General features: G+C 41.8%; 1 protein-coding gene across 3 annotated transcripts in view; it reads right to left on the reverse strand.

Moving 5' to 3' along the window:
• Positions 1–25,904, reverse strand: part of TRAK1 (trafficking kinesin protein 1) — a 129,639-nt gene that overhangs the window by 74,509 nt on the left and 29,226 nt on the right. For all 3 annotated transcript variants that reach the window (XM_031590375.2, XM_090142408.1, XM_031590371.2), the window contains exon 2: positions 6,932–7,224. Coding sequence is in view for 2 of the 3 variants with exons in the window: in XM_090142408.1 (XP_089998534.1) it covers positions 6,932–7,224 (293 nt within the window). In the remaining variant the exon portion in view is untranslated. The remainder of the gene's footprint in view (positions 1–6,931; positions 7,225–25,904) is intronic.

The raw sequence follows: 25,904 nt of genomic DNA on the forward strand, positions 1-25,904 counted from the left end.
GACTCCACCACCTCCTTGGGCAGCCTGTGCCAGCACCTCACCGCTCTGAGAAGAAATTACTCCCAATATCCAAACTCCCCTGGTGCAACTTGAGGCCATTCCCTCTTGTCCTATCACTAGTTATCTAAGAGAAGATTCGACCTCCACCACTGCCATACCAGGCGCTGGCCAAGCCTGTCTGCGGTGTGGACAAGTCAAAGACCTGTCCTCCCATACAGGTCCCAAGACTCAGCCTGGGTCCGTGCTCGTCAGCTTCCTTGGTGGGAAATTCTACTTAAATTCAGCAACTGAAAGCATCTTGAAGAGGTAAGCTATGAAAAACTTGGCTGAGCAAAACACAATGGACAAAGATAGGGAAAGCCAAAGCTAACAAAGATAAAACCTCTGCAAACTGCAGTTTCATTGCGAAGAATATCATCGTTTATTAGGTTAGAATGTCTCTGCTTGGTTTCATCCAACACACACGGTCCTGCTGAGCATAACAGAATGAAACACATCTCGGTGAGGAGAGGCCACTGAACTATTAGGTCCCTTCTACAGCATATTAATTGAATCAATTTGAACGAATTTTGCTTCAGTATGGAAACGTTTCTCTCCCTACTTATACACAGCCATATTAGGGCATTTGTTTTTACGTTTAACAGAAAAGAAAAGGAAATTCTACCACTGCAGCCATTCTTCCAGAGCAAGAACAAAAGCTATTCATGCATCAAACGCACGCTGGTAGCACAGTGCTCAGCAGCAGTAAGAACAAACACATTCATTACCCACCAGGATCTCCTCGCTGCCAAGACAGATGGAGAATGTCCTGAAAGGGCAGAGGAGCCTGTTGATAAGTCACTGAGCATGGAAAACCCTGAAAAGCAATTGTCCTGCTTTTGCTTGTTTTTCAGCCCTGCTACAAGATGTGTCAGCCCCTGCACAACAGCTGTCAATAATGCTTTGGAATTGCAAAGGAAAAAAAAACAAGGATTAATTCTTATGTAATTTGCTCTTTAGAGATGTTGACTTTAACAGGAAAAAAACTTTAGGATGCATACATACATGTGTATCCAGGGAGTGCATGGCTTCACTCTGATTGCATGCCAGTAAGACAAAATAGTGGAATAAGAGTATTTTCATATATTTAAATGCACCAATAAACAAAAATAGTTTTTTAGTCTTCCAGTACTATTTATGTACACCACAAAAGGGAAAAACAAAACCACCACCAGGCACCTGCCCTTAGGAGTTAATTCTCCAAAGAACAAATGCAGAGCACCAAAGAATACTTACACCTCCTGCTCCCCCCTACCCTGATTAAATTCCACATTTAGGAACCACAAGTATGCTTTCCAAAGCATGAGAAATACAGGAACTTAGTAAAAAGCATCACCCCAGATTTCAGCAATTCCTGCAGACACTTTCATGCTGACTCTAGAATTGACAATTTACACTAAAAAACATATACCTCCCTTTTCCTAGTATGATGCAAGTCAGCACAAAGACTGGATAAGGAGAAGAAAAAAACTGCTTGGAAAAAAATATGTGTAACACTTGAAAGAAAAAAGCACAAACCTGGGATACAGGTTAGGAGATAGTGTGACAGCCTAACACAGGAAGGGAGTCAGGAAGAACACTAAGTTCTGGAAAGGAACAAACACTGGCAAACAGCTGATATGAAGCAGAAGTAAAAGGAGCAGGAGAAGCTGTGTGGAGATTAGAGGCCACATTCCCAAACTTTTATTTTAAGGAGAGACTGAGGGATGAGAGAAGAGAAGGGTGATGAGTGAAAGTGACAGAGGTTTTTCATATCATGAGCGTGGTAAGTAAGGTGAATGAAGAACTGATTACTCAAACCCTACAGAACTAGAATAAACAGACAGAAACCAGTTGGAGATTGGTGTGAGTATCACTGCAACACAGCCAGTAAAATCCATGCACTCACATGGTAATAGAATCAGCAGATTTGAAAGGGACTTAGAATAAACAGCCAGAAATAACAACCAGAGTCCAATGCTAGTGGACACAAAGAGAAGTAGGCAGGGCTGTATCCTCTATGCTGTTCCCCAACAGTGATGGGGATACATGTTGAGAACGAATGACTGAGAGCAGCTGCACATGGGCTCTCTATATCAACATCTGCAATTGCTGCTGGAGGAGACAGACACAACTTTGTCACAAAGGTAGGGGAAGCAGCAAAGAAATCCTGTAGGCCCTGGAGATGCAATGACTACAGAAGAAAAATGGTCAAAATTATACAACTTATCATAGGACACGTGACCAAGTCATTACCATGAAGAGTTTTTCAACATTTGATGGAACATTTGTTTCATAGAAGCCATAATTAAATCCTTACTAAGGAAAAAGGATGAAAATCCAGGGAAAATCTGTGCTGGCAGGAACAAGAGAAAGTTGGTTTCTCTGGAGGCTGAGTGCCCATCATTGGAGTAAGGAGGAACTTACTGTTATTTGACCTTGCAAGGCACGTAACTTTTCTCAGAGAGATCTCTCAGATGAGAGAAATAGAGATCATGTGGTTTGATCTATCTGGTGATGGTTTTTTTCCTTCAGTAAGAATACAGCTTACTGAGAAGCACTGAACAAAAACAAAACACAGAAGTGGTTATCACCATAAATCATTTCCCAAGAACTCTCAGGGAATTGCCCAATACTTGAAAGCCAGAGAATACACTCCCACATAGGTTCAGAAAGAGTAATTAGTATAATGGACAAATGAATTTTGCAAACTAATGAGGGAGCTAGGCAATTTAAATCATAGTCCATTCATTCTCTTCTTTTTCAGAGAAGGATGAAGAAAACCTGAGCAGCATATTAAACAGCTAGTTCTTGAATTACAAAGTACATCATGCCAAAACCACTGCAAATAGTCTTCAGATACAAAAAAGCACACAAAGTTAAGTTAGTGAAGATAGTTTATGATTCTGTGTGAGATACGTATGAAGAGAAACAAACAAACAAAAAATTAATAGCCAGAAATCCACTGTGATGGATGCCAAGATGCCAGAAGAGTTACTCTGTGCTCCAACGATATTTCAGATTTCCATCTGCACTGCACTCTCCACTTCCAGAGGGACAGCACTTGTCTGACAGCAGATGATGGACATGGAAAAGGCAATCTGACTAAAAGGCTTGTGTAATAATTGGATTATTTAGCAACTGACACTTAGTAGTGATACTCTGCTTTATCCTATCAAGATTGCAGCCCTTCTCTCTTTACAAAAAGAGGAGGTGAGAGATGTTGGAGGGGAAAGTCCCACCCCCGAGGTATTGTTACTGTCAACATCTATTTGACTGGAGGCCTCCAGGCCTGCATTGCAGGAAAAGACGTTTTTGGAAGCACATTCGTTCCTTTTCTATGAAAAAGAACGCTAGATGGTGCTATACTCGTGTTTGCATCTCTGTTCTGGAATGGCAGCAGCAGGAAAAAGAAAAGTTCAAAGGAAAAAACCAACTGGGACAAGATAGGTGATTCACACATGTAGTAGCAGAGTGATGTTTCCATATTATACGGTGCTGTCCCACTGTCTATCAGCCCCAGAACCTGAAACTTCTCATTCAAATTGTGGTAACAAAAATTAGGAACAACAATTCCTAATTATTTATTATACACAGCAGATAGTTAATCCATTTACAGGTTTAATACTATCACTGTTTAGGAAGTGGTCCACCAGTTTTGTTTGTTTGTTTTTGTGTTTTTTTTTTTTTTTTTTTTTTTTTATAATGGCTATTAAAACATTCAAAACCAATTATTTTTAAGGAATCAAGTGGCCTATTTCATTTTGCCCCTCTGCTCAAACTATCACACCCTCAGACTGTACACATGTGCAGGTGTAACACTTCAGTTACAGTAACTACAAGCTCTGGATTGCTTTACCACCAACAAATTTGGTGGGGAAGAAGTCTCCAGGGTGCTGCCTCCAACCAGTGTTGACATTAACTTATGCAAACCTTTCCTCTGTTTTTTTTTTGTTTGCTTGTGTTGGTTTTTTTTTCAGTCACACCAGCCTGCCCTCATACAGCTCACACCCTTGGCTATGCCAACACAGCTGCTTCTAGGCCACAGAATGAGGCAGCTCAGAGATGTGACCCAGCTAAAAGCAACACCCACATCACCCCTTCTGCAGAAGTGAGGGACAGATTCTATCTGGAGCAGCTGTCTAAAATACCTCAAAAATCTCAGTCCCACAAAAATCTGCACACACATGTTGCTGGGACAGGCTGGGGACAGGAAATGTTTAAGCCAAATTTGTATCCAAGATAGCATGCCCAGTACAATCAGAATGTGCAGTGCACCTTCAGCTGTAACTGAATCTTCCCCTAGATCCCACACAGCAAACACTGAATTGTCAGCAGAGCACTGGAGTGCCCATCTGCTGCCAGCAGACAGAACAGATCCAAAGAAAGCTACATTAATTTAAAATTCTTCATGTACCCATAGCCTCCTTGAACATTAAAAAACATATCACATTCAAAGGTTTAGGATACATCATGGCCAACTCCAATTTCACTGCCATTTGCTGGTTACATTTGAGAAAGCATCACCACAGAGCACAGCCATTCATTCCCCAAGGATTTGTTTGCTGTATACAAGCCTTTCTTTGCAAGAACTCTTGCAGAAAACTTTTATAATAAAATCCAACTGTTAACCATAGACAGAAAGAAAACAGATCACCCCAATTGTTGTATTTGAAACTGTCTGCTCTTGGCTAAGCAAAGGCTCAGCATTAGGGAAAAAAACACAGCATATGCAGACTTGGTATGAACAATTGTTTTCCTCTGGATATCTTAAATTATAACTGATGCTGACCTGCCAGGCCTACACAAAGAGTTCACATTAAAGCCTCTGGCAATTCTTCCTCTCCTTGTGTCAGATGCATACAAGATACACCAGCATGTACTACTGAACAAGAAGAGATTTTGCAGAGCAAGTAGAAGACCAATTTCCAACTCCCAGTCTTTGCCCTCTGACACCTTTACAAAGCACAACAAAGAGTTGAAACTCAACAAAAAAAATCAATAAAAAATACACAACAAACTGTTTCTACTGTAAATGTTACTGTCTGGCCTCCAGGTCGTAAATGGTACCAGTTTACTGCTGCAGAACAGGTAACCAATATAAAAACGTTACAGGGTCAATCAGCAAACCACATTTGGCTGATAAGTGAAAAAGATGAGATTCAGAAAGTACATCATGCTTGAAACAGCATGAGGTAGGATGACATGCACTGACCTCAATTTAACAAAAACTACTTTAAAGAAAAGTTAGAAAAAGGTAAAACAGAGTTGGAGGGTCAGGACATGACCAACAGAACTTGCAATAAAGATAATTCTACAAGGAGCCTGGAAAACATAGCAGGAACAGATGAATAACCAGGGTTGAGGAGATATTTTTTTACCAAAAACTTTATTTTATATCGAAGCATATCTGACTGAAAGTGACGTGCTGCAGGTGTGCTGCAAAAAGAACTGTAATGGTGTTCTAAAGAGGAAGGAAACAAAGGTTATAATGGAAGGGATGAGCAACTCCAGAGGGCAGGCTAGCTGTAAAAAGCAACCTTCCCTAAGAATGAAGCAGAAGGTTTCTCAAACATAAGCAGCTATTCTAACCAAATCATTAGTATGTCACCTTAAATTCTGGACTAGTCATCACAGATTTCATCTGCAATACCTTAACAGGCACTGCAAGCCTCCTTTTACTGCTCACAGAAGTGCTGCCTGCACCGTTCTGTTGACAGTTATCCTTAAAGCCATCAATCCAAAGCAGTAACTGTCATCTTCTCTCACACTTTCCTCTCTGCATGGCATAGGTATGTATGCCATTACTACTCCAGCATCCTGAAATGTGAAGAATAGGGGTATTCAGAGCATCGCTCCCCTCCTTTGTTTTCTTGAGAATATCAACCCTTAACAACTACGCAGTACATAGGCTGAGTAAATTTAAGGTATACTACAGAAATACCTGCCAACAGACTTCATTAACCAGTTCTCTGACCTCGGAGGATTCTAAAAATGGCTAGAAGTTACCTGGGATACAACTATCCAGCAGCCAATTAGAAGGTCCCTGGTCTTATTTTTTGATTATTTCAGTGCTCACATTTCTTCTTTTTGAAAACTCAGCTGACTTCTCAAACACTCCCAGAAGACCCTGGAACTGACAAGGTCACTTGAAGCTAACAGAGTTCAGCTCAGCTACAACCCATGCATTTGGAATGGAAACTACCCACAATTAATTTCATGGCAATACCCATGACTAAACTGAGCTACAGTGATTATTCAAGCACAAAAGAATTGGGTCAATTGACCACAGAACTAAGAAGCTAACTCTGTTTAAAATGCCATATTTAAATACACATTCCACTTATTTGTATTAACTGTATGATAAAAAGGCATTTAAACTTTCATACAACGTGCAAAAGAAGCTCCTCCTTATACATAAACTTTTAAAGTTTCAGGACTAACATGACAAAAAACAGAGTGGTTTTGAAAAGTGAAATGATATAAAGTCAAAACACTGGATGCTTCATATCGTTTCTCCCATTCCCTTCTGCCACAAATAAATTCTTATGTCATAAACATAAAAATCTCAGTTACGCTGAACATAACATCAAGCTGCAGTATTCTTTTCCTCTCATTCCTGACTCTGTTGGCTTGCTTTCCAGACATGCTCCAAACGGTTCAACTTCCCAAGCATGCAAGTATAGTATCCTGGTTGCACAGCTATCATCAGATGAACCCACTTGTGAAACCCCTAAGCCTTATAAAGAGTTGGCATTGAAAATTCAGGTACTTGTGAAACCTCCTACTAAATAAGTAAAAACATGCAGAACAGCAGCACCAACACCATCCATGGGCCAGATACAAGCTTAAGAACGGAAGCTTAACTACACATCTCCACAGCCTTCTCAAGATAAAATATATGACTGCTTACCAGTAATGGTGCAGGCATCTCTGTACTCTCTGCAGTCTGGCACATCATCTTCCACTGCTTCGCTTACATAGTGCTCTTCATGAATGCCTGTGTCACAGGCTTGGACTGCATGGTTCAACAGCTCCGAGGGAGGCACAGTGGCGGCCAAAGTGCAGTCGTGCAAATCTGTGGCGTCCAGCTTGGCAGGTTTCAGAGGGTTGTACAAACTGCCATCAGGGGGACCAGCACTGGAGACTGGGTCTGGCTGGCAGAAATAGAACTCCTTCTCTTTGCTGGAGTTGTTTTCACAAAGTCTGCAAAACACAAAAGGAACAAGTGCTTAATTCAAGCCATTCCAAACAGCATAAATCAGAATAATTTTCTTTTCCTTAAGCACTAATTTAACCTGACAAATTCAGCAAATCCTGAAAGCCAAATACAATTTTTGAGCAGCTGTCTATTTCTGCACCTTGCAGGATTGTACAGAGTAGAAAATTGCTATTCCTTGTACAGTGTTATTTCCCAACAGCTAATTTTGCCTAACCCAACTTGGCATAAGCTTGGTCCAGCCACCTTGGCTCACCACCTGCCTCTCTCTCTCTCACTCAAGCTGAAAGAGAACCCTGTGAACTAGGTCAGCCTCTTGCATGAGCCACCTCATGCAGCACACAGGCTGCACATCACCGTACATCTACTGATATTTCAGGAACATCAGAATTCAAAACTGCTTGTTACCAAACAATACAGAAAAGATTAGGATCTTACACTAATTGTCCCCCTCAGCTTATTCTCTCCACTGGGCCACCATGCACAGCATGGAGCTGCCTGTTCTGTTCCTGTCTCTGCTCTTCCTTTACACAAACAGAAGTAAAGGTGCACTGCATTACAACAGTGTCTATTCATCACTGCCCCTCAGTGCTTCCACCTCCAAGAGGGGACAAAGCCCATCAAAAAGGGATATCAATGCACCCAGCAAGATCAAATTAGACAAAGAAAAAAGAGGAACAACTCCTTGCTAAAACTTCAGCTTAATTAGTGCCTTAGGAACAGGCCACGGAAGAGCACTCAGACTACAGTGGAAAAGCAGAGACCAAGTCAGCAAGATCACAGAAATGCTTTGGTCTGCAAGAGGTATGGATGCAATTCAATATGGATGTGCAGCAACATAATATGTTCTGTTTGGTGCTTCACTGAGAAATAGGAATAAAACAGTTGCCTGGGGTATTATATAAAAAAGTCTCCCTTTCATCTCTAACAGTAAAATAACATTATCTGCACGTATTTCTGAAGTTATGCTGAGGAGTTTGGCATCTTATTTTTCTGGCATTCCCAGTAAATAACGTTACTGCTTCACCAAAGTATCTATGACTATTTCTAGAAACTCTGCAAGACTGAAGCATCTCCCTCTAATCAGCAGACTGTGCATTCCAGACCTGGGGGAAAGTTTCAAGGAAATCGTGCACTAAATTATAGCAGTTTTCACACTCCCTTTTCTCAACCTTTTTTTTCCTCCCTTTCACTGCAGGCATAAGAACAACAAAGCAAAATTCTCCTCTCAGAGAGTCTCAGCGACGACTCATTTGCACTGAAATCTGAATACAACTGGAAAACTGGAAGGTAGCATTAACTCTAGAAAAAAAAAAAACGAAACCTCAAGCAGAAAATGACATCCTGTAAGATGTTCCTCAGTAACATATACTTGTATTTCTGCATGGCACTGGATAGCCTGGAAATAGTGCTCATACTTAGAGGCTCAACACGTGTATTTTCTAACAATCATAATAACTGCAGGAAGAAATGAAGTCCAATGATAGATTTATGATCCATACTCATACAAATGGTGCTGCTCTACCTCAGCTGCCGTGGAAGGAAAACTTCGTTCAAGTGTTCTAACAGAAAATCTTACAGTTGCCCTGCAGAGCATCCATTATCCCTGCACCACCCAAGTACACGCTGGGAAGGACAATGGGGTCACTTCGGACTGATTACTGCTAAATGGTCCCCATTCAAGTGGCTCTGTAGGAGCCAGAGGAGAGATTACTGATATTAGAAATCCGTCGTTTAAATTAAGTTGGAATTAAAATGCAAAGCTTCATTTTCTCTGCCTTGATGGTACAAACAGTTTAAGCTATAAACAAGAAAACACACTGGAAATGCAAGGACTGAATAACTAAATGAGCTCCGTTTTGTCATAGTTGCAACCACACAGCTGCGATTCACATTTGTTTGGGGAAATTGTTAAGGTAAGTCTGACGTGAACAAGGACATGGCTGGGAGCTGGCAACCAAACGTCAACAGGAGCGTTCGTGCTCTTCTTGCCATGTTTTCCCCTCCTCCACATGCCTTGCTTGGCAACCCCTGAGAGCCAGCACCATAAAAATACCACCAAATGAAACAACCCTGATAAAGTGAGGTGCGAGCTGTGTGTATTAGTCCACAAGAGCTCAGATTCTCAAAACTCACTTGAAACTTTTCTGGACACACTGGCATTCCAAGCACAACACATCTGATCGTCTCTGCAGATTCATGAAGTTACATCCCATACAATCCTGACTAAAACAACCTTCACCCAAAGGTAACACTGCAAACTACATTAGAATTTGCAGCAAATGAGTTTTCTCTCCTTCCTTTATTCAAATTAACACCCACATCAGGGAAATGCCATGGGACTCAGCTTCTTCTTCCTTCACTGGAGGATACACCCCAACAGCTCAGCTTCTGCCTTTTATAACTGCACTGTTATGAGCAAATAAACAGAGTGACATTCAGAAACAGCCATCCATGCTCTTCCTTCACACAAGCTGTTTCACTGTTGGTACTTATGGAAGCTATAAACAAATAAATACAAAGACACAATAAAAATTACAGCCCCCCTCCCCCCCCCCAAAAAAAAAGTCCATTTGCCCTGTCTGCTGCAGAAACCCACATAAAATCAATGTGAGAAAGTCAGATTCCAGATTAAGGCAGAGAATTCACCTTGATGTTAGGAACTCGTACCACAAAGGGAACAAAGCAGGAATAAATGCATATGCCTGTTCCCTCTCAGACCTCATGGAATATTCTCTGTTTCCACACAGTGGGAAAAATGCTGTTTGGACTCTTCATCTATGAAGTCCATAGAGGCACTGCTTCCCAGCAGGGCAGAACTTAGCTACTGGATGAAGGGCACACTGTCCATTACCACACCTTTTAACTTTCATCTAAATTCTCCTATTCTCCTAAAGAAAAAAGAAGTTATAGCTGAGCAGTATTTACCATACTCCCAAGTCAGCCAGCCAGAAAGGGAGACAGATACTACAATTCCCATTATAAAAAATGAGTCGTCGCTGAAAAATTAGTATTCTTGTTAATCAGTCCCAACAGCATACACAGTAACTGGAAGACCATAAAAATGTCATTGCAGTGCTTCCTATTTACTCCTTCTGGCAGCCAAACAAATACACAATTTGAAAGCCAAAGTACAACTTTTCTTGATTTAAAAAAACCCATGCATTTAATTCCTTCTACTTTGTACGTGAACAGCAGCAGTGTAGGATGTCTGTGCCTGCATACAGGATTCAAATTTACCTCTTCTACTCTGCCTAGTGTCATTTAACTCACCTTTTGCCTCAGTGGCTGTATTGCACCATTTCCACCAGTCTAAACAAAATGACAGTTCATGGTTAATAAACAGACCTGGGTCTCAAAAAACACTTAAATTTGGGGTACGTTAACTTATTTCTTCATTGTAAACTTGTTTACAGAAAGGCTGCAGTTCTCCGAAGTTTACCATTTAAATGTTATTAACCATGTCATTTTGCTGTGTAAAATGATTTGAAAGAGAAACTTATGATAGCAGTCAACACAGATTTACCAAGGGGAAATCACATCTGACCAATCTGTTAGCCTCCTATGATGCCACAACTGGCTGCTCAGATAAGGAGAGAGCAGTGAGTGTAGTCTACCCTGACATCAGAGAAGCTTTTCACACTGTCTCCCATACATTGTTGTAGGTAACTTCAGAAACGTGGGATAGATGAGTGGACATGAGATGGTTTGGGAACTGGCTGATAGCAAAGCTCAAAGGGCTAGGCAGGTTCAGCAAGGGTAAGCTCCTGCCCTGCACATGGGGAGGAACAACCACGTGCATCAGTGCAGGTTAGGGGCTGACCTACTGGCAAGGAGCTCTGCAGAGAAGGACCTGGGTGTCCTGGAAAATAACAGGTTCCCCATGAGCCAGCAGTGTGCCCTTGAGACCAAGAAGGCCAATGGTACCCTGGGATGCATTGAACAGTGCACGGCTAACAGGTAGAGTGAAGCAATCCTCTCTCTCTATACTCTGTCCTGGTGAGGCTACACCTGGAATGCTTTGTTCACTTCTGGGCTCCTCAGTTCAAGAAGGACAGGGAACTTCAGAAGAACAGCAAGACAGGCATGAAGACTTGTTCCTGTAGACCTCCTCTGCACCACATACAGATTTTGGCTTGATCCAATAAATGCTTAAAATCAAAGTTCACTAGCTCTATGAAATCAAAGACTAGCCCTATGAAATGCTTCAATTCTACATACACCAAATACTATTGTCATCTAATAGTAAGTCCATCTACTTAATAGTTTGGATAATGACTGCAGGACAATGAAAACTTAACCAAAAAGTGAACTGCAGTGTACTTGTGGTAGCTTTGACTACAAAAGAAAAGATCCAAACTGACTTGTGGTTAGCCAGCACTGCACTCTATAATGAAGAAGTTAGTCAGCTCTAACTACTAAGGCAAAACAGTTCAAAGCTGAGACACAATTACATCAGAGAATAGCCAAAATTGGGCAGTTCTGTGTAAAGAAAAAAACAATTCTCCATATCACTTAGCAATTTCTAGGTTCCAGCTATTAGAAAAAAATCTTTGTTCATCTGCAAAGTGTTTTAGGGGAAGACAGTTGAGCCTCATGCAGCATGGATTTAATATAAACGTACATGAAGTATCTCAGATGAGTGTGGAACAGTAAGTGGCATAAAGTTTTCCTGCAGCCAGGATTAAACACATCCTAGCTTTGAATCTAATGGCACAAATGAGTTAATGTAGTTCTTCCCCCAAGAGCCACAAAAGAGTTGGAATTATTCTCTGCTGTGGCTATCCAGAGACAGCAATGCCAGCCATGCAGAATTTGTAACATTAGTCTCATGACTACCTCGGATTGCAGTGACAGCGATTGACTGTAGTCATAAAACGGGAACACCTATCACCAACATTCTATCCAAAAGCCACTGACTGCCTCTGTGCTGATTATTATTATATCAAACAACTGCAAATTCAGATAAATACTTTCTTTAAAAAGAAGTATCTTTGTCGCGTTTCTGCCAGAATCTCCCCACTTCTCCCATGCCATCCTTTTGCTCTGCATACACTCACACTTTATCTGTTAGCTTAGAGCAAGAGCACAGTTCTGAAGCAAAACCATTTACTGTTGAGCTAGTTGGTTTCTCAGAACAACTTCAGTTCACATGAACTCAATTCATGAGAGGAACTGAGGAAGAGAACCTGAAAACTCTGCCATAGGGCACGCTTCAGATGCAACCTCCTACCAAACAGGAACAGGATGAGGCTACAAATAACTATAAGGGCTACATCATTGCTAGGCCATCTGAGCACATACCTACAATACTGTTCTCCTCCAGAAAGCTTCAGGTTGCACAGATAGCAGGGCCATTCAGTGCAAGCTGCCAAACTAAATCTAATCTAAAATAATCCACTCAAATCTATAATAAAGATTTGAGAAGTTTCAGCACCAACAACTTCTACCTACTCATCCATCCTTACTGACCAAAGTTCCTGTTAATTTAGACAGAGCCTCTGGGTACCACGGAATCAAGGAAGTTTTGCACTCAGCACCTGCAGGATCAGAGCTCTGCAGCTCCAGGCTAAGTCTGATGCTTATATACTTCAGAGGGTTTCAGGATGTGCAGATTTCTCCCTTTCATGTATTTGCAAGAGTCCCACCAGAAAGGTTTTCCCCTGTTTTGTACATCATTTTGGAAATTCAATAAACAAATTATTTTACTAAGTCTGCTAAGTTTTACCAAGTTCTTAAAGAACTCTCAAGCTTCTTATTTACATGAAAAACTGTCTTCTGATGCAAAATACTCCATCCAGACACTGGAGTGAATCAAAGCCAGTTTTGATGTCTTTCCAATCGTGGAATAGTTTAACATGCTTACACCCCCCTGTAATTCAAAATGAAGTCCTTGGCCTGTGCTTCAAAAATAATGGCTGTGTTGACCAAAGCAACTTAACAAGATTCAAGCAATCTGCTTGCAAAATACGAATTAGTAAATAAATGAGCACCTACAGAAGTTTTTGCTGCTTTGTTTTTTGCATGTGTGTACTATTTCCTTTTTTATTTCCTCCCTAAATGTGTGGGTGGGCTTAAATGCCTACAGCCATTTAAACACACTTTTTCAGACCATAAAAACTCAATTATCTGCAATAGAACTGACTTTAAGATGTAGCCTCACTTTTAGTTGAAGACTGAATTTGATCTCAAATAATTTGTTGATAATCAGTTGATTTAGTCTTGTGCTTTATTATATAACCTAATATAATAAGATGGGTTTTATTTTCCACTTAGAAGCTAGGTTTTAAATATGTATGTAGAATGCTGACTGCTTAGACATAACCAGAGAGACACAGTCAAAGTGTCACTTGTAAGTGACAGAAAGAGACAAGCAGTTTATTTACCATCCAGCAACTTATACAAAAATAAGTTCTGCATTTCTGATGTTAGAATAGATTGATCAATTTTACAGCAAATTAAAGGGACAACCACCTTGGAAAACTTTAGACTATATCATTATCCAAAGTGTCAAAGCCACTTGAGAACCTTTCAACAAAAAATCTTTTAAAGATTTCCCTGGAGATAACATTGCTCCCCCTCCCCCCTCCCCCTACCCCCAATACGGTTTCTGTGTCAGGCTTTGACCCATGCAAAGCTATCTGCTGCTCCAACACCACACAGACCTTTTTACTCAAGCCTTATACTACTTTTAAACTATACACCTTTTTTTTTTTTTTTTTTTAAATGAGGCAGGTTGGAATCTTTTCAGTTAACCAATTAAATAGGAATCACCTCCCAGAGTTGTATCACATGTCCTGCTACAAAGGACCTTCTCAGGGGTACACTCTCCACAGTACAGGCACTCCTAAGTAGAATCATAGAATTTGTTCAATTGAGGGTCCCTTCCAAAGGTCATCTAGTCCAACTCGTCTGAAATGAACAGGGACACCTACAGCTACACCAGGATGTTCAGAGTCTGATCCAGCCTGACCCTGAACATCTCCAGAGATGGGGCACCCACCACCTCTCTGGGCAACCTGTTTCTGTGCATCATCACCCTTACTGTAAAAAACTTCTTCCTCTAGGTCCAGCCTAAATCTCCTTTCCTTTAGTTTGAAACCATTTCCCCTTGTCCTGTCATAGCAGACCATGCTATGACCTTCTTTCTTACAGCCCCCCTTTAGTTACTAAAAGGCTGCTCTCAGGTCTCCCCAGAGCCTCTCTTCTCCAGGCTGAACATCCCCAGCTCTCTCAGCCTGTCCTCACAGGAGAGGTGTTCCATCCCTTGGATCATTTTTGTGGCCCTCCTCTGGATGTGCTCCAACAGCTCCATGTCTCCCTTGCACTCAGGACTCCACATCTGGATGCAGTACTCCAGGTGAGGCCTCACCAGCACAGAGCAGAGGGGCAGGATCACCTCCCTTGCCCTGTTGGCCATGCTTCTTTGGATGCAGCCCAGGATACAGTTGGCTTTCTGGGCTGCAAGGACACATTTCTGTCTCAGGTCCAGCTTGCAGTCCAACAGTATCTCAAGGTCCTTTTTGTTCTCCATCCTTGTACTCCAACTTGTACTGATAGTTGGGGTTGCCATAACCCAGGTGCAAGACTTTACACTTGGATATGTTGAACCTGATGAGATTCTCCTAGGCTCACTACCCCAGCCCATCTAGGTCCCTCTGGATGGCATCCTGTCCCTCAGGCATGTCAACTGCACCCCACAGCTTGCTAAGTCTTGCTAAGTGTGCACTCAACTTCACTGTCAATGTCACTGATGAAGATATTGAAAAGCATCTGTCCCAGAACTGACCCATGAGGGACACCATTCATCACTGATCTCCATCCGAACACTGAGCCATTGATTACCACCACTCTCTGAGTATGATCTCATAACCAATTCCTCATCAATGGAACAGTTCACCCATCAAATTGATGTCTTTTCAATTTGGAGAGAAGGATGTTATAGGAGACCGTGTCAAAGGCTTTACTTAAATCCAGACAGATCATATCAGTGGCTCTTCTCTTGTCCACTGATGCAGTTAGACCATCATAAAATGGGACAGGGTTGGTCAGGCAAAACCAGTCCTCGGTAAAGCCATCTGGTTATTCCATAACACTTCCCTCTATTCCATGTGCATTAGCATAGCTTGCAGAAGGCCCTGCTCCATCAGCACTGAGGTAATGGTGCAAACAGGTCAGCTGTTGTCTGGGTCACCCTATCTATCATTCTGAGAAGTGGGTGCGATGTTGTCTTTCTTCCAGTCGCTAGGGACTTCACCTGCCAACCACAAATATTCAAATGAAGCCACTGAAGAACTTTAAGCTGAAGTCTTGAAGGCATGTAGAGTTTTGTTTTGTTTTTTTTTAAATACAAGTCTCATAACCAGCAAGGATCAAGCATATGAAGGCATTAAAGGAGATCGATATCTGGTTAACAATCAATCATATGGCCATGTCATTTAGAATAAAAAAATAAGTAAGCATTGAAGCAAAAGCCGGAATATCAACAACAATAACCAAAAAGATGCCTCAGTGAAAACAAACACGTAAAGCATAAAACCTTAATCTCTGTCTCTTCAAAGCTGCTTTCCATGACCTTGTTTGGCCTTGTCTGCCTAATAAGTCATCAAGACTGAGTCATGTTTTCTCAAAAAGTAATACAAGCTAAAACACTGCAAATAAAAAGCTAGCAAAAGGGGAAAAAAAATAACTGAAAACCCCCACTGTTCTCCACAAACCAAAGTTTCTCACCACCAGGACTTGGCCTTCAGAATGAGCCCATCAGCCCGTTTCCCTCAGGGGAAGGGAAAGTGGAAGCACTCCGTAGGACAAACTCTGCTGTGACCTTGGCAGCTGAGATCACACACCGTGTGCTCAGCCTCCTCATGCATGCTGCCCCCTCTAAAGTTCCTCGAGGCAAATGCTGCAGGGCTCTATAAATAGTTTTTCCTTGTCTCATTCTCATGTTACATCAGGAGCTTTGTACAGCTCCCTCTCTTTTTATTTAATGTAGGCAACCAAGCGTGCCCTCCCCTCTTCCCCCTCCTGATTAGTGAAAAGAATTAAAAAAAAAAAAAAAATACACAAAAAACAGTACACCTCCTTTCTTGCAAACTGTCATGCTGCTGGCTGGGAGACCTCAGTCAGATATGCTGCCTACCTGGCTTGCAGTGAGGAGGATCTGTCAGGTTACAATGCACAGCTCAGAGGTACAGCACTGCAAGCCATAGACACCACGGACGTGTATCTTTTATTCACATTCCTGGATACACAGTGTGCTCACTGAGGTAGAATATGGCAAGATGGGCATGGCTCAAGGGACACAGTCCAATGCTTGCTGAAGGAAAGAACCTAATGACTTCAAAAAAAAAATCCACTACCACCACCATCCACAAAAACACTGAATCATTTGGGATTAGGCTGCTGCCATACTTAGCACGCATGAGCTCCTGTCTCATACACAACCAATACTCAACCTACACTGCATAAATGTCAGCTTCAGTGCATTAACACATATTCTGCCTAACAGCACATCTCCCAGTACTACTTAAAAAACACATATCAAAGACCTGTCGAACACCTCATGTACAATGGAAACTATTATACCAGCAGCAAACCAGGTCTTCAAAAAATATAGATAGGAATAGTGTCAGCAGAAGCCCAAAAAGTGCTGCTTATACACCACAGGAGTGTAACATTTCCCAGTTCTCTGCTCCTCCACAAACCTCAAAGACTACAGAAGTATTTGCTATTCCTCTTCCATTAGCTGGGAGAAGGCACAGGAGAGAGGGGCAGGCTGACCACAACTTGTCCAAAATACAGCAGAAGAGCAAAACACTGCCTGGGCCCATTTCCTCCCCACAGGAAGGAGAAGCAAGAGCACTTGACCACAAGAGAGTCACAGATATACTAAATATGCACCAACTAGCTAATAGTAAAGGGAAAAGCAAAGCAAACACAAACCAGCAACCCTACTGAACAACACCTGGGCCTGGGACAGCAAGCAGCACATAGAGATATGCACATTAAAATACATTACCATTCCAAGGCAAAACCCTTCTTCCTCAGGATGTGAGAGCACAAATGAAAACAGTGAAAACAGCTGAAAGAGCTGACTGTAACAGTGGTTCCCCCAGCCAGATCCTATTGAAACAAAGATACCACAAACCCAACTGCCAACAGCTTTAGTCAAAGGCACAGTTTTAGTCGAGTAATTCTACACAATGAACAGACTGACTCAAACCAGATATTTATTGTGATTTAAAACCAGAGGGGGTGGATTTTAATCTGGTTTTGCATTACTATCGTTCTTCTCCTGTTACAGGAGGATTTTTTTTTTAATTTTTTTTCTTTTTTTTTTTCCCACTTTCCACAATGATTTCCACTTTCCACAAAGAGTCTATGTAGTGTCAATGTAGCAAAAAAAAAAAAAAAAAAAAAAAAAAAACAACAAAAAGGTACTGTTTTACAAGATTGGAAAAAAGTAATTATTTCAAATTTTGATAGCTGTCTTGCAGAGAACGTTTACATAAAATACCATATTTTATGTATGACCAAGACTGCTGCTTTTCTTCACTACTTCTTGCTGCACAGCGACAGTGAGAATGAAGTGTCTTGATCCACGAAAGAAAAAAGTCCTCCAGTTCAGTAAGAATATTCCATTCTTCCAGAAAGTGAGCACCACAAGTTTCCATTCCCATTTTGGGAATGCCAAACCATAGGCTTAGCACTAAGGCAGGCCATACACCAACTCCTGCTCTGCACAGGCCACTAGGAAGATCAGCTTAACTTCAGAGGCCCGCACTCACAGGCAGCAAGGCTCTCCCTATGCTCCAGCAATTGGCACTGTGCACTGAGAACGTCTGCCACTCTTTGAGGTTTCCCTATAACCCTGAACATGCAAATAATTGTTGGGAAGCTATTCCACAGCTTCCTAACTGGCTGTTAAAGTGCCTCATATTCATCCCCTTTTGCTGTTTTTTCTCACGTAGTTAGGTATGGGAGCAGTGTTTTCAACCACACAGGATATACCATGTTTTAGAGGGCGTGTGTGAATTGAATCCAGCTCTGTAATTACAGCCCATCTCCAAAGCTGTGGGCTGGGAAGAAATGCAGATTGATGCCCTCTCGAAGGAGCACAAAGCCAGACTTCCAACTCTTGTGGATACACAGGCCTTAAAAGCCTCTTTAGGTACAAGTGCTGAGGAGAGACACAACAAGACCACAAATAACCTAAGCAACCAGCAATCCTTGGCCTCCTACCCAAGCTCTGGGCACGTGGACTTCCCAGCACTGGGACACGTGCTGCTGACTAAATGGGGTGCATCTCGGCACAGCCATCTCTGTGAGACTGATTTCCTTCAGCCTCCATACAACTCAGCAGAAGAAAGGAGAAACCCCACAGCTGTTCTCAAAACATCATTTAGAAACTGGCACAATTGTTCTCTCAAGCCATTTTCCTGCTTACGAAGCTTGTGCTCAAGCTTCAAAAATGAAGTAGGAAAAATGAAACAGGCAAATAACAGATGGCTGTTTAAAGGTTGCTCTGTATACCCAGCATATTACCATATACATGCATCTGTATTCTTGGGAACCCAGAATTGTTTATCTTAACAACAGCATGTGGAATTTTAGGAAACTGGGCCAATGCATCTGTGGCTTAGTGCCATTAAAGTCAAAGTTACACTAGCAGAGATCAGAACAGCTTTTTAAGAAAATTCCAGGGGCATTAAATGAACATGGCAATAGCAACACTGCAATATAGCCTTTATGCACATCTCCTTATGGGAGGGAACTGCAGAAGAGCACAAGCTAAGAGGTAAAAATGCAAATTAAATGTACTAAGTTTTGCTTCACTTCAAGAATAAATCGTCTTTCCGAATTATGTAATGTCGTTGAAATCCAGCACTGTGGCTTTCCCAAAGGATTGCAAAAATAAGAATCTGAAGTCACTACATAGAGAAGGATCATATGTTTTCCAAAAGACTGGAAATTGATTTCGGAAAGTAAGTGCAATAGTGCACTTGAGAGGTTTTGGTTTTTGCCTTGTTTTTGAAGACATCCTTGGGTACATTCCTATATGCACATATTCTCCACCAGAAAACACCAGGGGTAGTTCTGGACATGGGATTTCCCTTACTCACTAGTCACAGTACAGCAAGCAAGCTCTGAGCCCAGCTGCCTCCCACTACCTCCATGGCAAACCTCTGCTGATGGAGTAAGGACTGAATTGCTGTAGGAGGACAGACAAGCTGACTGCTCACCAATCAATCAATTCAGTTTCTCACTTATCAGCATGCCTCATGACTTATTCATATCTTAGCACCCAGTCAGAAAGCATTCTGAGTATACCAATAGCCTCAGGCAAGCAACCAAGCCAGTTCTTAGCCAGGAGAAGTTCTTTGATGGACAGTTATTCCTGTGCTCAGCATCTTCTGCTGTGTGTGCTTTACAACTCCACTGGGAGACTGAAATTTCTCTGAAAACCCACTTTTCAGTACAGTAGCAGAAACAACCTTTGCATGGTGATAGAAAGGAACAGGACAAATTCAGTAAAGTAGTAGAAACACAGAGTGAAGCTGACAGTACAGAAAAACATGAAGGTTTACAAGTTCAGAGAAAGTAGCGTTTGAAGCTCACACACATTTATTTCAGTGGGAAAAAAATAGAAAAATATCACAAATGCTTTTTTTTTGTCCCCCCATTGAAAAGAAAGCACACATGTGGCAGACTGGCCTAAGGAAAGCAAAGGCCTTGTCAGCTGCAGAATAGCAACTGGGATTTGTATTCTTGACTCATGCACATATTCTCCTGTATCACAAGCAAAGTTCTCATTTTTAGGAAACCGAATACTAGGTATGATAACACTCAGAACATCTTTCGGACTTTCAGGACCAGAGGTTACCTTTGAAGATGATGACCTACAGCAACAGAAGTAACACACACACACAAAAAAGTAATTGCCTGACTGTTTTAAATAACTTTTGCTAGTGCACAAAAAAAAAAAAAAAAGCAAAAAAAAAAACAAGCAAGTGTCCATCAGGGGATCAACAAGCAAAATGGAAAGCCAGGCCTGAATGTCCAATCTTGAGTATAAACACAGGATTTCCTGAGAGGAACAGATCACTTTACCTACCCTGTGTGCTCATTTGGCATACAAACTCTTCACTGATTGAAAACAGGTAAAAACGTGGCCAAGATTTACAGCTGAAGCCAATAACATTTAAAAGTGCTGTGAGAGAGAGCAACACCAAATTTCATTACTTCGCCCTCATTAATTCTGTTTGTTCTCTGTCTACTGCATTCTAGAAACAGACATCAAGGCTTTATCGTATCTCTTTCACTCAGAGGAGAGAATGTGAAACTCTACATCTGACTGAACAGGGCCTGGGGAGCACTTCCTTGCAACCTAACCTGCTGGACTGGGAAGAATGAGCCCACTTGAAAACAGCTGCACATCACATCACTGAAACGGCACTTTCCGAAAAATACTTCTGTATCCTCTATGGACACTGACTTCTCTGAAATGAAGTCAACTCATTTAACTCCTTCTACAGTTTACATGGAAAAAAATCTTTCAGTCCAAATGCAGCTACACATTAAGCACAAGCAAGTTGATATATCATAGAGCATCCACCTGAGATTTGAGGTCTAAGAATTGAGAATTTCCCACAAGAAATACTAAACTGCCATTACCAAATATGTCCAACAGCAGCAGAGAGATCTCCAGGCCATCACTTCCCTCTAACAACTAGCAGCCAGGGATTTGTTTAACAAATTACTGGGCATCCTTTCAGTCAGAAAGATATCACAGTACAAACCATCATACACCAGTTCTAGCAAAAGCAGTGACTGTATTCCAAAATAAAAATTGCCTTTTTTTTTTTCCCCTAACAAGATGCAGGAAATTAAACATTACAGTTATACCTACTACAAAGTAGAAGCCTGGCACACTAGGTCACCCCCACCTCCCTCACTGTTCTGGATCCAGACTCAAACACAGCACCTCATTACTGCTAAGAATCGTGTTCTGCTCTTCTCAGCAGAGCGTTCTGCCATCAATTCAGAACTGTGCTTTGTAACATTACAGCGTTTTTCGATGGGCTCTTTTGTCCCTAATGAACCATTGCCAACCACAGAAAAGCTCGGTTTTTACATGGCTGTCCTTCGCTGTGGAAAGAGAAAAAAAAGTGCACATACTTGTTTATATTATTAAATGTAGAACCATAAAGGCTGGAAGCGATCCCAACTACCATCCCACCCCACCATGCCCACTGCCCACGTCCCTCAGTGCCACATCCACACGGTTCTTCAACACCTCCAGGGATGGTGGCTGCACCACCTCCCTGGGCAGCCCGTGCCACTGCCTCACTGCTCTTTGGGAAATTCTTCCTAATACCCAACCTGAACCTCCCCTGGCACAGTTTGAGGCCATTCCCTCTCATCTTATCACTGTTACCTATGAGAACAGGTTGATCCCCACCTCCCCACAGCCTCTCTCCAGGCAGTTGTGGAGAGAGATCAGGTCTCCCCTGAGCCTCCTCTTCTCCAGACTGAACAATCCCAGCTCCCTCAGCAGTTCCCCATCAGACTTGTGCTCCAGACCCCTCACAGCTTCGTTGCCCTTCTTTGGAATGAAAATATCAGTAGGTCATTTTGGTAGCGAGCTTCGCACTGCACTGGAGCCTCCCTGGAAGAGAAGAACAGTAGCAGTCTCCCGTGAGTCAGTGATTCAATAACTCCCATGTAAAGTTCCACCATCTCCAGCAGCAGACATGCCAAGGCCAAAACCATAGTTAAATCCTATAGTTAAACAGAGCAGCCAGCTTTTAAGCTGCACTAAATCCAGCACTGCCTCTCTGAGCAGGATGTGTTGGTACCTGTCTACAGCACAAGCAACCCCTGCAATCCCAGTATAGCACACTGCTACTGCTTTCTGAGGGATGAACTACTGCTGAAATGCCCCCTTCCTCAGTCTCTGTCTACACCATCATAGAAACATGAAGGTCTATTAATAAACAGAAAGAAAAGGTCACCAATTTGACTTAAACTGGTGGTTTAGGCTAAGATCACTTGCACAGGAGCCAAAAGGGCCAGGTAAGAGACCAGTTTCCCCAGTCACGCCATGAAATTGCAAGGGAACAATATAGCATGCACCTGTAAGGTCTCCCATGGAGTCTTATTGGAAACAAGTGCTAACATGCCAATGTTGATAACAAACAGAAGGCTTCTTTACAGCTTGCATTCATTTCAGCTATGGCAAAGCCTACCTACAGTGAGGAGGGAAAGCAGCAACACAGGACAAATCTGACAGCAGATAAGAGATCACTTGACAGCTGGTACCACGTTTTGGGGGTTATTCATGCACCTTTTCTCCTCCTGACTTTTGCATTATATGTCATTTCATAGGTTTCCATTTTGCCTCGAGCTTTACACTGCGTTCAGACCTACATGTACTGAACAAGCAAAGAACAGAGCCATTCATCAACTTCTCAAAGGCCTTTATATAGAGGCACAAACTTACAGTGCAATCAAGAAACCATTAAAACCCAAGCAGATACATATCACAAAAGACTATTTTCTTGCTCTTGAAACCCACACATGATTTACAGGCATATTCAGCTGCTGCAGAGGGTTTCCAGATTCTGACAATTTTTTTCTTCTTTCCCCTTGCACAAGTTTATTCCTGTTTATTAGGAAGTCCTTTTCTACAGTCATATATCTCAACTAAGTCACTGATCTGTTCTGCTCAGTTCTTGATTACTGTGTTTTTAATTCTTTATTTATTTAAAAACCTCAATTCCAGTAATTTAGATGCACATCAGAGCACAGTGGTAGAGCACTCCTACAGAAAGAAAGTCTGTTCCCAAAGTCAGTCACCAAGCTCAGTGAGAGATATGAATGTCAGCAGCCTTCAACCCAATATTTAATATCTAGCTACCATAGTACAGTTTGCATTTATCATCAGTTCCTTTAGCTGCAAGGCGTAAGGCACCACCATAGCCACTGGGTTTTAACTATGGTCTGGGCTCTTCAGACACATTACAAATAGCTGTGAAAATAAAACTCAAGTTCTAGAATTAAACATCCCACGGAGGCAGAGTTGCACAGCTAGATTAGGCCCAACAAAACTGGCAAGACAGCACAAATAGCACAGAAGTCAGCTCCCACACAGGAGTCTGAGCATGGCCAATGCCTGCCAGTCAAAAGGAAGGAAGATGACACACAGCTCAAACACATAAACCAGAGAAATGAACAATAAACCAGAGAAAGAGAGCCAGACAATCGCTTTACTTCAGCACACGTATAAATGTTCAATTTCATGGAACTTTATGAAGCACAGTAGCAACTGACATGGCTTACTTTACTTTATCTTTTGTGTCCCCGAAGCAATGAAATACACATCACCAAAACGTTTCTGCTATGTGGCAGCGTTCCCAGGTATGTCATTTAGAGAAGTCTCTAACAGCCTGGAATTCTATTTTGAATTCCCTACCTGCACATTTTATTTGCAAAGATAAACTTGAAAGCCAAGACAAGCACATTCACTCAGCCATGCACGTGGAGATCAAAACACGGGGGGTAACCTTTGACTTTATTCTCTCTGTTCTAAATCAAAATACACATTAAAAGTTGAAAGGCAGGAGGCAGGGAAAATACAGCAATGTATTCAGGGGAGTCTCACTAGCAGTTTGGCCACCAGGAAAAAACAGCAGCTTTCCTGACACAAGGTTGTAGTGGAGGACAGAAATGGCACGGTCTGTACCACCCTTCTCTAGTTACTGTGCAGCCAGAAAAGCCTTGTGCATAAGCAAACGCAGTACACGACTGTCACTCCCACTTCACCCACAATGCCTCAGGTCAGAGGCTTTCCACTAATGCGTGAAGAGCTCTGAGATTGACTCTAGCTAAAAGGTCTATGTTTCCTAAGATCCAGAACCCCTCACTATAATCAAGAAGGAATTTTTCATGAATTCTCCCTCAATAACATGGAGATTATTCCTAGCTCAATATATGCTCTCTTTCTTGAGCTAACAAACCTGAGAAACGTGTATTATCTTTGCAAGTTAGCAGGAAATACAAAAAGTCAAAAATAGACAAAACAGTTGGGAACGAAAGGAACCTTTTTCCTCCTTCCCATTGCAAACCATGGGCAGCTCCCTTTCAGAGCTCTCTGCAGGACTCTGTCCCTCGGTGACTCCGAGCATCTATCCAGACTGCTAAAAATATCCTCAGCTACAAGACGCACACATTATCAGCAGAAAACATTCACACAGGCCTCACAGCAGCCCTGCAGCTCAGCGTGATGACGGAGAGACCAAAGAGGCAGAGTGAAGGATTGTTTGTTGAGTCAGGAAACCTTTACTGCATGCACACTGCAGACAGAACAATATCTATATTTTTTTTTCCTGTGGTGGTGGATGTCTCACGAGCAGCCTCAATAAATTGACTTGGAATTCAAGCCCACCAACCACCTCCAGTACACTTTACATGTACATTAGATGGCAATTCTGCAGCCCTTTATGATTCTCTCTCTGGATGTATATAAGCACTGTGTAATGAAGTACAAGCAATATTTGATAGGCCAGGGGCAACACTCAACATTTCCAAAGTTATTTCCCTCACTATAAAACGGTAACAAAACAGGCAGAGGTTAAAAGTTTTGCCCAGGTCACTTCTGTGTGGTACATGTATCATGCACGTTATGTCACTGCATGCTATAAATCGCTACTCCAAGGAAGAACCATGAGATCCTTCATCACCCAAAGTGCTGAGCTGCAGAAGTGAAAGCAACGTGGGGCACGTTTCTGTCAGAACTGGGGATAGGAGAATTTTCATAGCACTGCAAAAAATGTAAGAACGCATGAGTATCAAAAATTAGTTGCTTATTCTCTTTTCTACCTTTGGAAAAAAGAGTTCTGTTTAATAGCATGCGTTTAATGGAACAAAAACATCTGGTTTGCATTTTGGAAGGTAGTTTTAACAAAAATCTACTTAGAATGCAAATGAATCAGAGATGGAGGCTGTCCCCCATGTAGTTCTCAAAAATCTGAGGGAACTATTTCTAATCAGTATCAACACAATATTGTTCAGTAAAGCCCTAACATAACTATTTCCCTGTTTCCCCCTTCATGAAGTCAGTTTTACGTTAACTGACAGATTCTGTTCATTTTTAAGGTAAATACAAATGAAAGAGACATGCTATGAAGCCGGTCATCTTCAGACACTGCATGAAATCATGTTCTGCACTGCACAGCTATGCTCAAGGGCCATCTAAAATGTTCAAGGCGTCTTAAAAAATCAAATCATCGACTTACAGCATCTGCATTTGAGATATTTTACCTCAGACGGAGCTGTTGAGACATTTTAATTTTTCACATGGAAAAAACAGTAACCTTCCCACTGACACCTCCCAAAGTAACTCACCCTCCTTTTAGAAGCTATACATCCATCAGCACAGTCACGTCATAAGCTGAGATTGCATCAAGAGCTCTAATTTTAAGAAGCCTGGCAGTGATATCAGCAGTTACTTCACAATGAACATGTGCTCTGTTTTTTCTTGTGCATCTAAAATCCCCAGTGCTTCCAGACCAACAGGACAGTTTTATCACCAATAAATTCCTGTGTAGAGTTGAAGTAATACTTCAAAACATTAAAAAAAAAAGTCGATATTTTAAGTAAAGATTTA

The sequence above is a fragment of the Phasianus colchicus genome, chromosome 6 (genome assembly GCF_987193195.1).
Source record: "Phasianus colchicus chromosome 6, bPhaCol1.hap1.1, whole genome shotgun sequence".
Classification (NCBI taxonomy): Eukaryota; Metazoa; Chordata; class Aves; order Galliformes; family Phasianidae; genus Phasianus; species Phasianus colchicus.